Here is a 12,871-nt window from a genome sequence, read left to right as displayed (position 1 = left end):
ACGATCTCCTACACCCATTAGCATCCCATGACTCCATTACATCACAGTGCAGCTGCAGCATTACTGCTGTTCTTTCATTCTTTGCCAAGCACACCTCTCTGGTACATAATACTGAAAGGTACTAGCCAAATATAAGTAAAGGGAATATATCAGTTTAATTTCCATGACTAAAAATATCTGGCATGTAATGTTATTAACCATGACATCTTCTCCAATCACTTTAATCCCAATGACTGATTACACCCTAAAACAACATTACTAGAGCTTATATGAAACCATCCAGTACTGGTTTATGATTTAATGTGAAACTGCCTGGAACGGCAAGATTTTTTTTTTATTTTTATTTTATTTTTTACCTCTGATTTTTCTGTTTCTAGACAGGAATATTTATTCCAATTTATATTTTATTTTTACCTCTGATTTTTAACTGTTTGTTGGAAGAAAGGGATAGACTGCAGATAGGCAAACTCTCACCTTCTCAAGCAGCTTAGTCAGTTATAAATTCAAACAGACTGTAGACAGGGCACTCCACAGCTTATCTAAAAAAAATCCAGTGATGGTTGGTAAATTATTGTGCAACTGCTTGGAAAGAGAAGATTTATTTTGATTTATATTGTATTTTTTACCTCTGATTTTTACTATTATAATGATGTAGAACTATGAGTGACAGTGAGCAGAAGTTACTGTGCAAAGGACATGCAGCATTTTAGCCTGACTGGCACAAGTGGTAAGGTAAGTCAGAAAAACAACACTATCATTTGCTTCCTCTTGTACAAAGTTGGCTCACTGTACGTAATTTAATATTCAATAATCTGAGGATTCAGAACATGCAAAAGAAAGAAAGACTGAAAGATGTTCACATGAAATAGCTAGGGAGAAAAATAAAATCATTAATGACTAAAATGCAGACAGCATAATACTAAAAAATGACACCGCTTTGTTATGTTATACATGGATTTACAGGAATGATAACATTGTTCAATCAGAAAATGTTCAGTCTATAGAAAATGGCATCACTTTTTCAGCTGTTTTTATTCACATTGGCACAAGTGATCTCATCTTCAAGGGCTCTCTGACTGTTAATAGGGAACTTGCAGCCTTCTTAGTTAGCATAGCTTGTACAGGTGTTAGGATGTATTTTTCACAAATCACATATAGAAGGAGTGTCAGATCATCATGAATAAAAAGAATTTTGCCCATTTTAAAAAGAAGAAATGTGAAGAGTATCCAAGTCGAATTCTGGTCGTACATGTACTTAGAAAGGATGGAGTCCACTTGTTAGGCAAAGGAAGAGAATTTTTGCAGCAGATATATTGCAATATTTGATTAATACAAGACAGGAATTGTGCCAGGTCAGTAATTTAACAGTTCACAGATAGTAACATTTGATGTATCTGTGATGGTTGCTAATGCTAGGAACATTAGTAATCAAGTTTTTATTGGAAAATCTGTTACAGTCCCACACAATTGTTGTTACTGTTTTTGAAAAATGGTTAAAGATCAATGTCTGGAAAGCAGTTTTTTTTCAACCTATAAATATTTTTAATGTAACAGCTATTCTAACAAACGATCAGATGGAGGTGTTATGATGGGGATTAAATATTATGACACCTGTGATTATTTCATGTTAGAAAATAACACCAATACTGTGGACTGAAACTGTGATAATAAAGACAGCCCTGGAAAAGATAATAGTTGTTGGAGTGTATAGACCATCAACGTCAACTGCTGATGACCTACAGTAATTCATATATTTCTTTCATGAAACACGGAATGTAAAAATAATAGTGCCTGTGGACCTAAATTTACCATAAACAATATTAGTAAGGAAATTATATACAAAGTCTATTGAGGAATGGTAGCTGCAGTTCATAAAACACCTACCAAGGAATGGAATGTACTGCACATTATTTGTTTTCCTAAGGAAATTGTTGCTTCATATCTAGTTTTAATATGGCTGATGTGCAGTGATCCTGGGGTTATTAAGATAATTCTGCAAAAATTAAATCTAATTCAATGTACAGATGATTAATAAGAGACTATATGGAAGCAAAACAGTCAAAGAATAAAACTAATTGTAAAACAGTAGAAATGTAGCGAGTTTTGAATGCCAAAAATAAAATTAAAAAAAAAAGTTCAACTTCAAGATCTATTCACACATGGGTCAGGAGGATGCATTTCCATATGAAAAAGATAGTTGAAGAGCAAGAGCAATTTTTTTTATCATTTTGATTTGTTATAATTATACCCTCATCTTGTAAAGCCTTTATTATTCTAAAATGCATTTTTTACTAGGAATTTATTTGTAGTGCATGGAATGCCACAACTATGTTCCGAAATCAGGAAAAAGATAAACTAGTTAAGTGCTTTCCCTAGTGCAATACTCAAACTTAACAGTGCTTAGGGGTGCTTAAATGCTTCTTAATGGCACATAAGCTTGGGTGTGGGACTAGGGAAGCAATTAACAAGTTCATATTTTTCTTGATTTCAGAAAATAAGCGTGGCACTCCATGCATTACAAATAAATTTGTAGTAAGTTTTTTGCATTTGACACACAGCATAATAACACAGATGCCACGCTGTAATAAACAGCCATCTATCATACTGTAGTAAACATTTGTCTACTATGGAATGATCACTTTAATGCATCTTCATAGTCACAGATGCACAAATTATTACAAGGTTTTCTTTTTACCACTAATTTCTTGCAATATAACATACAGACTCACTGTACAATAGGTCTGTCACTGAGGTGAGTCACACATTTATAGTTTTCTTCCAGAAATGGTTAACCAACCCATTGGTAGGCAATGATTTAGAATCATCTGCTTTATTACACCATATGCAATGCATACCTTACATGGAATGTTATCCTTTTCCATCTTACTTTTGTTATCTTTCACCTGGATATTGCTGCAATTATTTTTGGATATATCGATTGACTGAGTAACTGAATGCTCTGCATTCTGGTTACTTTGCAGAAAATAAATTCACAAAATCAAATACAGCGTTCAGGCCAAAGGGGCACAGAGGAACACTGATTCATCGATAACTGGTACAAAAACATATTCTCCAATCAATTTATGTATTTTTTTCAAAAAGCTTCAATAGTTTCAGACTGTTTAACCCAGATGGTAATAGTCTTCCAAAGTACTATGATAATAATTATACAGGAATGCCGTATCTTGGAGTTACAATTTTTTTCCACAAAATTCATATTCTTATGTCTCTGTGTTTAAGAAGTTTATATATATATCAACACTGAACATAGATTGTAAACTAGCATCATAACATATTTTATAAGCCAAAATTAATTTGCCACTTAAGTATCTATAAAAATCAAAAATAAATTCAGACATTTACATCTGGCTACATAATCCATACTCCTTAACATCACAATTCTTTTTGTAATTTTTTTAAAATTCAGGAATCTTCTGTTTTCCTTAAGTGTATGTCTAAAAAGTAGTTTTTGTACTCAAGTATTGGTCTAATATAAGTCTTAACTATCAGGACCAGGCAGTTCTCATTTCAAGTGTGAAGATTTCTTGAGAGTTAACCCATATATTGTATGGCCTTCATATTAATTTGCTTTGGTGTGTGATTTGAAGGCCATATTAGATGTTATGATGATACCCAATTCTTTATATTCCTTAACATCCTTACATGGTAAAGTTGTTAAATATATTGTATATCGTGGAGATGTATTCAAAAATTACAAAGTATTACACTTACTCAACCTGAATATAAGGCCATTTTCAAGTATCCACTTACTCAGTGATTAGTCATCTCTATATTTGTGTATCCAAAATTTTGTGTTCCTATGGATACTGGAAAATAAAGTATTGCATAACACTGGTCTCAACACAGATCTCTGTGAAATATCAGATTTAACTGGCAAATAGTCTGAATGCTTATTTTGGATAGTAACACACTATAGTTTATCAGTCAGTTTGTAGATACTCACACTGTTTTCAATTAAAGTTTTATAAATGGTCCAATACAGAAGGCAGACAAAAGCTTTAGCTAGGCCCAAGAAATGTACACCTACTGAAAGTCCTACGTCTAAAACCATATTTAGCTTTTCTTAGAGACTCACCAGGTTATGCAAAGTTGATTTTTCCCTTTATAAAACCATGGTGCTCTATATCAGTTATTGCTACGCTGTTACCAGTACTATCCATCAGATCTAACAAGCATGTTTTGAAGTATTATGAAGCGTATTGGTCTGTAGTTAGCAATTAAATATTCTGTATCTTTTTTTATGGACTGAAGTTCTAAATGATAGTTTCCAAATATTTGGAACAACCCATTTAGCCAACAGTTTACTGGACGCTATTTGTAAATTTGAGATAATGTCATTTTTGTAGGTTTCTTAATTTTATTATGAGCCATGCATACAGAATTCTCAGTTATAGCTGGCAACATCATGAAATAGGGATTTGAATAGTATGAACTTTACAGTAACAAACATCTTATTTAACATTTAAAAATAATTTATTAAATTAAATAGCAATAATGTGGTATTTTGCATAACATTGCCATTAATAATAATTCAATAAACTGATGTTATCTTATTATTAAATGAATTAATATATTTATAAAATTATTTTTTATTTGAAAGACTACTGATCAAATCATTTTCATAACAAATCTTAGTTGCTTTGATTACTTCTGTTAGTTCCATACTGGCAGTATTTTTGTTTAGGTCTTACAACTTCTATTTTTTTTCTTTTATAACTCCGTTATGGCTCTATTCCACCACAGAGAAAATTAAGTTTTACCATGTCTGCAATGCAAGGAAGTTTTAACACAAGTACACAACATATTTTCAAGTATTGAATATACTTGTAGATATTTTGAGGTTAAAGTAAAATAGTACCCTTTTTGTATTAGCCATTTGTGAGGTTAAATAATAATAATCAATTTGAGCCACAGTTAGTCTGGGTTTAAATTTTGTTTCTTTTTGGTTCTCAAATCTATAACAAATGATTTCAAGTTATAATCAGACATACTCAAGACCTTTAAAGAGTTTACTTTATTAGGTATAGCATTTGCAGCTATATCAAGTGTTTTTACCTCTGGTTTTGCCTATTTTTTTCAAAGACAGTGTTCGTAGGCATATCTTCCCATTGGATACCATGACAGTTAAAATCACACAGTAGTATAAGACTATGTTTACAATCAAGCCAATTTTCTGAAGTGAGTAAATGTTCCCATTGGGGTACACTAACCACACTTTTCATGCAGTAACTTAGGACAAGTCAAGTACTAATATTGTTGTCCTTGCAATTTGAATGGCAATAGTAACAGCCTTCATTATAATACAAGATGGAATTGTATTATGAATTCATAGATCAACCCCTCCCAATCCGCTGTTGTGCCTTAGTCTCCCATATTTAAAATAGTCTTTCATATGAGAGCAAGTACTATTCCATGATTCAGTTACAGCAACAACTCTGCTTCAGACTACAGAAAACATGGCTACCCACTACAATGGAATGAATCATGGTAATTATCAACAAAGAGATCGTCAACCTTCAGACTTTGAACCCAACCTATACTGCCTTTGTCAAATGAAGGTTATGCCTTCTAAACCTGATGGACTTCTTTGAGAAGGTCACCAAGGAAGAGGATGAGGAGAAAATGGTGCATAACACCTACCAGCATTGAGCATTCAATACCGCACTTGGGTATAGTTGACACACTCAACTGGGGATAAACCCCTACATATCTCACTGGATTGCCAGCTGGCTCAGACAGGACACAAGAAGTCATGATTGGTGAGACCATCTACATTAAGAGACCACTTACCACTGCAGTACCTCAGAGCTCCATGCTGGGGCCACTCTTGGCATCTACTTCTCAGACATAAAGGCTAATGTCAAGGGCCTTTGGCTGACCAGTTTCACAGATGACTGCAAACTGGGAACAATCACAGATCCCCCCCTCAATGACAGAAACATGTTAAAAGAGGGAAAAACACATACAATGTCTGGTGTCAAATTCACAGACTAAAGCTCAGTGCCAATAAATGCATTACAGTGCCTTTTGGGAAAATGCCCACCCAGGCTAATTACTCCAGCAATAAGAAACCCCAAAGAGTTGACCTGGTAGTCAGGGTTCTGGGATCATACGTAGACTATAATCTGGCCTTTGACCAACATGTGGCCAAGGTAGTGAGAAAATCACTCCATGTCACTTAACTTATATGTACAGGCATGGCATCCAGGTCAAAGGAAGTCATGCTGCCACTTTATTTGACCCTTATCAGATCCATAACTGAATATAATGCCCCCTTTGGCATGTAATTGACCAGATATATGCATCAATTGGAATGCTCACCAAGGTTTCAACCCAGGAGAATCCAGAGCATAAACACATTGTCATATATGGATTACCTTAAATCTTTATCTCTCTACTTGGTCTACTACAGATTACTGAGACAGAATCTATTTCTGGCATACAAGGCATCCTTGGATCCAGCTGTGATGGACCTTTCACATATCAACAAAACAAACAGCATCAGAACCACTACATCCAAGGATTTAAATTTTGTGTGTGACATAAATAGGATATGCTGGGAAGGCAAGTGCATGTCTCAAAGGATCCCCATGCCCTGGTATAGGCTCCCCATCCTTGTAGAGTAGAGACCATCACTAACCATATTTAATCTTAACCTTGAAAAATGAATGGGAAATCAGAAATTCACCCCAGGTCTGGTCCCCATGTCTGTGATAGTCAGAGGCAGACAGTAACTAAGCACAAACTAACACACCTCTATGTGGCTTTTAGAAACATCCTAATTTACATACCCCCTTTTCAATAAGCACCTATGATATATAGAGACACAATTGGGTTGGTCACTTAGCTAGGCTAATTAAGGACTAGTGGTCATTAGTGTAATATATACCTATACATCTATAAAGTAAAAAAATACATATTTCAGAATAGCAAAAAGAAATGTTAAGAAACAGTTTCACTTGAACTTTAAGTAAGATGAAAGATAATAAATATAATAAAACTGAAAGTTAAACTATAACTCTGAAAGCTGAAATATACAACCTGGACAAACAAATGAAACATAACATGAGACAGGATCAAGAAAAAAAATGAAGAAAATGTATATAAAGATATTGAGCATAACAGGAAACCACTTTATAGATATGCGGTAGGAGAAATGATATGCAAACTGATAAACTGTGTGTAGATTCTAAAACTTATTCTCAAATCCAACAGATTATGGATACATTTACAAAATGTTGCTACAAAACAGTTTGGTTCCACAAAGGGGATAAAAAGCTGTCTTAACATCCAGGTAACTTCAGATATTGAAATTAATTTAGATTATAATGGAAAAAAACTATGCATTGTGGACCCAACCAAAGCATAAGGAGGAGACAGAATTAGTAATAATGCCCTGAGAACACTTCTGCATGAACCTACCAGTACCAGTACATGTTTGATTCCCCTGGCTCACTTAAGCAGTGTAAGATTCCTTAAGGCTGCAAACATGCACTTATTAAACCCATCTGTAAGGGAAAGGGAAATAGAACAAATCCGCAGTTGTACAGGCACATACTTTTACTTTCTTATTGTGGAAAAACAAAGGAGAATGTTATTTTGAACAAATCATCATCAGAACCGAAAAAGCTTAGACTAGAAATCATATATCAGCATGCATATGTTTAAAACAGATCTATAACCACCTGTAACATGATTTTCTACAGTAACATAATAACAGCGATAAATAAAAAACGTCAGCCTTTCATAGGGCCATACAAAAAACACTGATCAACAAATTAAAAAAATAGGTACTGATGTAATCTTGATAAGATGGATAGCTGCATGGCTTATAAAATGACATGGCAAGCATAATACAGCAAGTGGAAACATGAAATTTTAGGTTACCATCAGGGTGTCCCACAGGACTCTGTCCTGGGCCCATACTTGTTTAGAGCTTATATTTTAAGATCTTTTTTTATCTGAGGTATTCTGCAGTCTATATGCAGATGACCTGAAAATGGGTAAAATGATGTGATCTATTACAGATAGAGCATGTTTGCAAAACAGAGTGATTAAATTGACCATATGGGCACAGAAGACTAATATGCCGATACATACATCAAAAACTAAGCATATGAGATATGGTAGACCTAGATTGAAAGGTGAATACTTAATACAGCACACAGTGATTAAAACTATAGACTCATTTAAGGACCTGGATGTACTGGTAGATACAGCTTTGAGTTTTTCTAATCATATCAACCAATTGTTTGATGATGGTTATAAAACTATAGGCTGTGTACAAGATTAGTAAAGCTTAGGGAATCATAAATAATGAAATCATTGTTTGTTAAGTTACATTCGATCCAAACTGTAGTATGGAATAACAATATGAAAACTATAAAAAACAAGTAACGAGTAAACTGGAATGAGTGCAGCAGAAATATACCAAGGGCATCCCTGGATAGGAAAAATTAAGTTATTATGAATGGCTAAAATATCTAAAGCTGCGCAGTGTCTCATACAGTTATTTAAGCGACTACCTCATTCGGGTACATTGGGCATTTAGAGACAACTACCTCCAGGAATGTTTGGTGTTATCAATGAGAAGTAATGAATAATCAGACAACCAGTGCAGAAGACCATATAGGAATGATAGATGTACTAATCGGTTCCCTATTAGAATAGCTGACACATAATAGACTATCAAATTATATTAACGCAAGCAGCAAAAGTTTAGATTTTTTTAAAATTTGAACAATTATGGAAATGACTGTTATGATATGTTGTCAGACTAGAAGGGGAATTATTGCACATGCCTGAAATAAGTATATATGTATGCTTCAGTGCTGTGCAAACCAACACTCTGCACTGACAAAGCTTGTATTTGATTGAGCTGTTTTAGACAAAGGATTATTCCCTCAGTCATGACAGTTTGATTTTTGTCACAGTTTTTCAGTCTCCTATTTTGGACTATTCCTCTTCTTTAAAGTTATTTGGCCAAAGTTAGACTACCTAAAACTAAACACATTTCTTTGTTAAATATTATTATTGCAAACATAAAATTTGTGATTCATAGTAATGTGATTTGGACTGTGACAAAGCAGAGATTTTCTGTGTATAGTTTTTTTAAGTGCTTCAAAGGGGACCTTTGCCTCACCCACCCCCTTATGCAGGGGATGATAGCCTGCACCCCCAAAATATATATAATCACCTCTGAAATTGCTCATCATGGATAAAGGGGTAAAGTAACTTCAGAGACTTGGTGGCTTTCACAATTTGCCATAATGGACTGGGAATGCCATGGTATGTCTTCATGAAATCACACCCCTTTTCCATCTTCTTTGATATAGCATGACACGGTGGCTGTGCATACAATGAATGAATGTATGAGGTCTTTCTAGGTTGTTACCAACATCATTTGAGATTCTCATCTACTCAAGCTGAAAGCCATACTTTAACAAGTGGTTTAAGAACATGTAACAGTAAATATTAATATAACATTTTGCTGAAAAAAGCAGTGTGCATTATTATCACCTGAAACAGTGCTCTAAAAATGCCAGCAGCTGTACTTTAAAGAAAAACAAAGTAAATCTCATTTAAATCAGCACAGCATAACATTTGCATCCAGTTCCCTTACTTGGGTCTGTAGATCTGCTTGGTATGGGAGGAGGCTGTGTGCCGTTGGTAGCTGGTAATACGGGGGACGATGGAGTAAATGGGACCATGTCAAAGATGTCTGTAGAAGGGGAAGTGGATGTCATGCTACCAACCTAAAAAAAAAACAGAAGACAATCAAGATTAAGAATGTATTACAATTTAACAGAATTTATTTTTTTACATCTTTAAAAATGCTTTCTTTTTGTTTTGTTTTTTTGCTCCATTATAGAATATATAAAGCAAACTGTTGTGCAGAATTTAACAGAACTTTTTAGTGGCCACACAAAAATGTTCAAGTTGTGTTAAATAAATTAAGTAATTTATAACTATAGGATCACATATGTCATTGCATGGAACAACAATATCGCTGTTACAACTGTTTTATTATATCAGTGTGCTTACATTAATGTACTTCACTCATACTTACAGAACTTAAAAAAAAAATACAGTGAAGCAATATGTGGAGAAGGTTGACTTGAATTAGTGCTACAATTTCTTACAGGCATTATAAATTCAGGGTCAAAAAAATAAAACATGGAAGAAGTCTAGAATAAACATGTTTTTATTTATTTAAAGATCTTTTAATGTTTAGCCTAGGAACTTTACATACAAAATAGTTTACAGAGCAGAACAGAATATATCATCAATATCATTAAGATTAGCACAGCAAATTAAAACCATCTTTAAAACACTATAAAACCTTTAAAAATCTAAAAATATGAAGAGGAGCCAAGCCATTCAGGACTACTGTACTGTTAAGAGTAAGATCATCCTAAAGAAGGATTTTCTACCTCACACACCCAAATCCAGGAAGCTAGCTGACTCCAAAGGAATGAACCAAGGTAGCTAAAACAAGGCTGGCCCAATGTCTCAGGCTATATCCTCAGAAATGGAAGCTAGCCCCTTATTTAACAACTTACTGTAGATATAAGGATACAGTACCTCGTTCTAACAACCTAGAATCAAGCTCATGAAGGGTTCAGATGGTTTATAGAAGAATCTTAAAAACATATCTGTCTGTGACTGGTAGCCAGTATAGGTTCTGAGTGCATGAGTCATAACATATCTGAGTAGTGCAGAACCAGATAATGAATCCTTCATTCAAAGGTCCAGAGATGCAATATAGTGTCTAAGTAGTCTAAGTTCTTAACAGGGGAAATACATAAATTGTTAATAACTGAGATTTGGTCTTTTACTCTCAGTTTGTCACCAACAGAAACCACAGTTCAGATTCAGGATACAAATTCCAACTGATTTCCCCCATTAGGCAATTAATAGGAAGAGCAGAGATAGATGGGTTGGATATATTACAGCATGCACCAACAGGACTGACATTCAACACCGTACTAAACCCAAGCAACTCTTCAAAATGGAAAATCAGGCACTCTCTCTAGAGATAAAGAAAGGGTCAAGTGAATAAATACCATCAGAAAAAGTGTAATAAAGAATACCTCTCCTTAAAATCACCTCCCTGAGAAAAAAACATGTAAATGGTAATCGACAGAGGACCAGTGCTGAATTCCAGGACACACTGCATTCCAGTGCACATGAAGCTGATGAAATATAACCAAACACTAATCAGCGAGTGCATCCAGAAAGGTACGCAGAAAACCTATCTGAAGCTGCACTATCAGTTATTTATTTAATTATTAGTACATTCCTATTCATTTATTGACAGGGTAGAGCAGTGATCAAGATGGGATATTTCCAGGTTCAGCATGGGAATAGCAATAAATAAACAAAAGTGAAGAAATAAATACATAAATAAATAAGTAAAGTCAAATAGTGATATATAGGTACAAATATAAAAATGAACAAAGAAAGCAAAAAGGTAACATTCGAACAGACAATGGCAGAACATATCAGTCCAAAATCCACACAGAGTTATAGAGCTTCAAAGGTAACAACTAAACAGGCAATGCATTCTAACAAACAGTGGCAAGTGTCATCAGTCTAACATCCATACAAAATTATATACAACAGTAGTAGCTCTACCTTTGAATGGGTGTAGGAGAATTGGTCCACCAGGTCAAAAGTCAAAAAAGTACAGCTGTGTACACTTCCCATAAATGTAGATGTTCGAGTGTATTCACTGTTGCAGTCATCACATTTGGGTTATCTGCCTGAGGCAGCCCTCAGTCGGCCTGAATACCAGTGTCTTCGGATTTCTATGTCAGATGCTGTCACTTCTTCCATGACATCAGGTTGTTAGGGCTATAAAACATGCAACTGATGCCATTACATCAGTTTTTCTTGCCCCAGATGTCAGGTACCCCCACAATAGGAAGCAATAATATGGTATGATACACACCCATCAAAAAGCAAATACAGAAGAAGAAATAAATATACCAAACAAGAAGGAAAGGTAGAGCCAAGTGAAGTCAGGGGGCTGGAAAGAGGGTAACCAGGACTGCAACAGTGAATACACTCGAACATCTACATTTATGGTAAGTGTACACAACTGTACTATGTTCTTTGTGTTTCACTGTTGCAGTCATCACATTTGGGTTGATTCCCAAAGCTAAGGAAGGGAGGAGGATGTTAAAGAGCATTAGGGCCAGCTATTAAGCCCTGCAAGACTGCAGTGGCAAATCCAGCTCTGGATTTAGAAAAGATAGGCATGTGGTAATGCTTGGCGAAGGTATGTAGAGAGCTCCAGGTAGCAGCTTCTAGAATGTCCCTGGTAGAGACTCCTCTGAGAAATGCCACACAGGTAGATGCAGCCCTGGTGGAATGTGATCTTATCCCCTGTGGGGTAGGTTTTCCATGGTTCTTGTAGCGGAAATGAATACAATGGGCTATCCATTTGGAAATTGTTTGCTTTGAAATGGCCTTCCCCTCTGCCCCTGCAGCAAAGCCAACTAGCAGCTGTTCAGATTTTCTGAGAGGCTTAGTCCTGTCCAAATAGAATCTAAGTTGTCTGTGCACATCCAGAGAGTGCAGTATTCATTCCCCTTTGCTTTGTGGATTAGGGGAAAAAGTAGGCAAATAAATGGACTGATTTAGGGCTACACTATACACCACCTTGGGCATAAAGGAAGGATTAGTCCTGAGGGAAACCCCGTCCACATGGAAGATAATGAAGGGTTCCACTGCCATGAGGGCCTATAATTCACTCTTCTTGCTGAAGTGATGGCTAGAAGGAAGGCTGTTTTCCAAGAAAGGAATTTCAACTCTGCTGTAGCAGCTGGCTCAAAAAGGGGAAGAG

The 12,871-nt window shown here is 35.2% G+C and overlaps 1 protein-coding gene across 3 annotated transcripts in view; it reads right to left on the bottom strand.

Annotated features, from left to right (window-relative positions):
• Positions 1-12,871, bottom strand: part of GULP1 (GULP PTB domain containing engulfment adaptor 1) — a 4,195,041-nt gene that overhangs the window by 355,360 nt on the left and 3,826,810 nt on the right. For all 3 annotated transcript variants that reach the window (XM_044075155.1, XM_044075158.1, XM_044075157.1), the window contains exon 17: positions 9,644-9,776. In XM_044075155.1, coding sequence (XP_043931090.1) covers positions 9,644-9,776 — 133 coding nt within the window. The remainder of the gene's footprint in view (positions 1-9,643; positions 9,777-12,871) is intronic.

The sequence above is a fragment of the Protopterus annectens genome, chromosome 6.part0 (genome assembly GCF_019279795.1).
Source record: "Protopterus annectens isolate FY-2018-M chromosome 6.part0, PAN1.0, whole genome shotgun sequence".
Taxonomy (NCBI): domain Eukaryota; kingdom Metazoa; phylum Chordata; order Ceratodontiformes; family Protopteridae; genus Protopterus; species Protopterus annectens.
The sequence above is the reverse complement of the archived record's forward strand: the minus strand, read 5'-3'. Positions and strand labels throughout refer to the sequence as shown.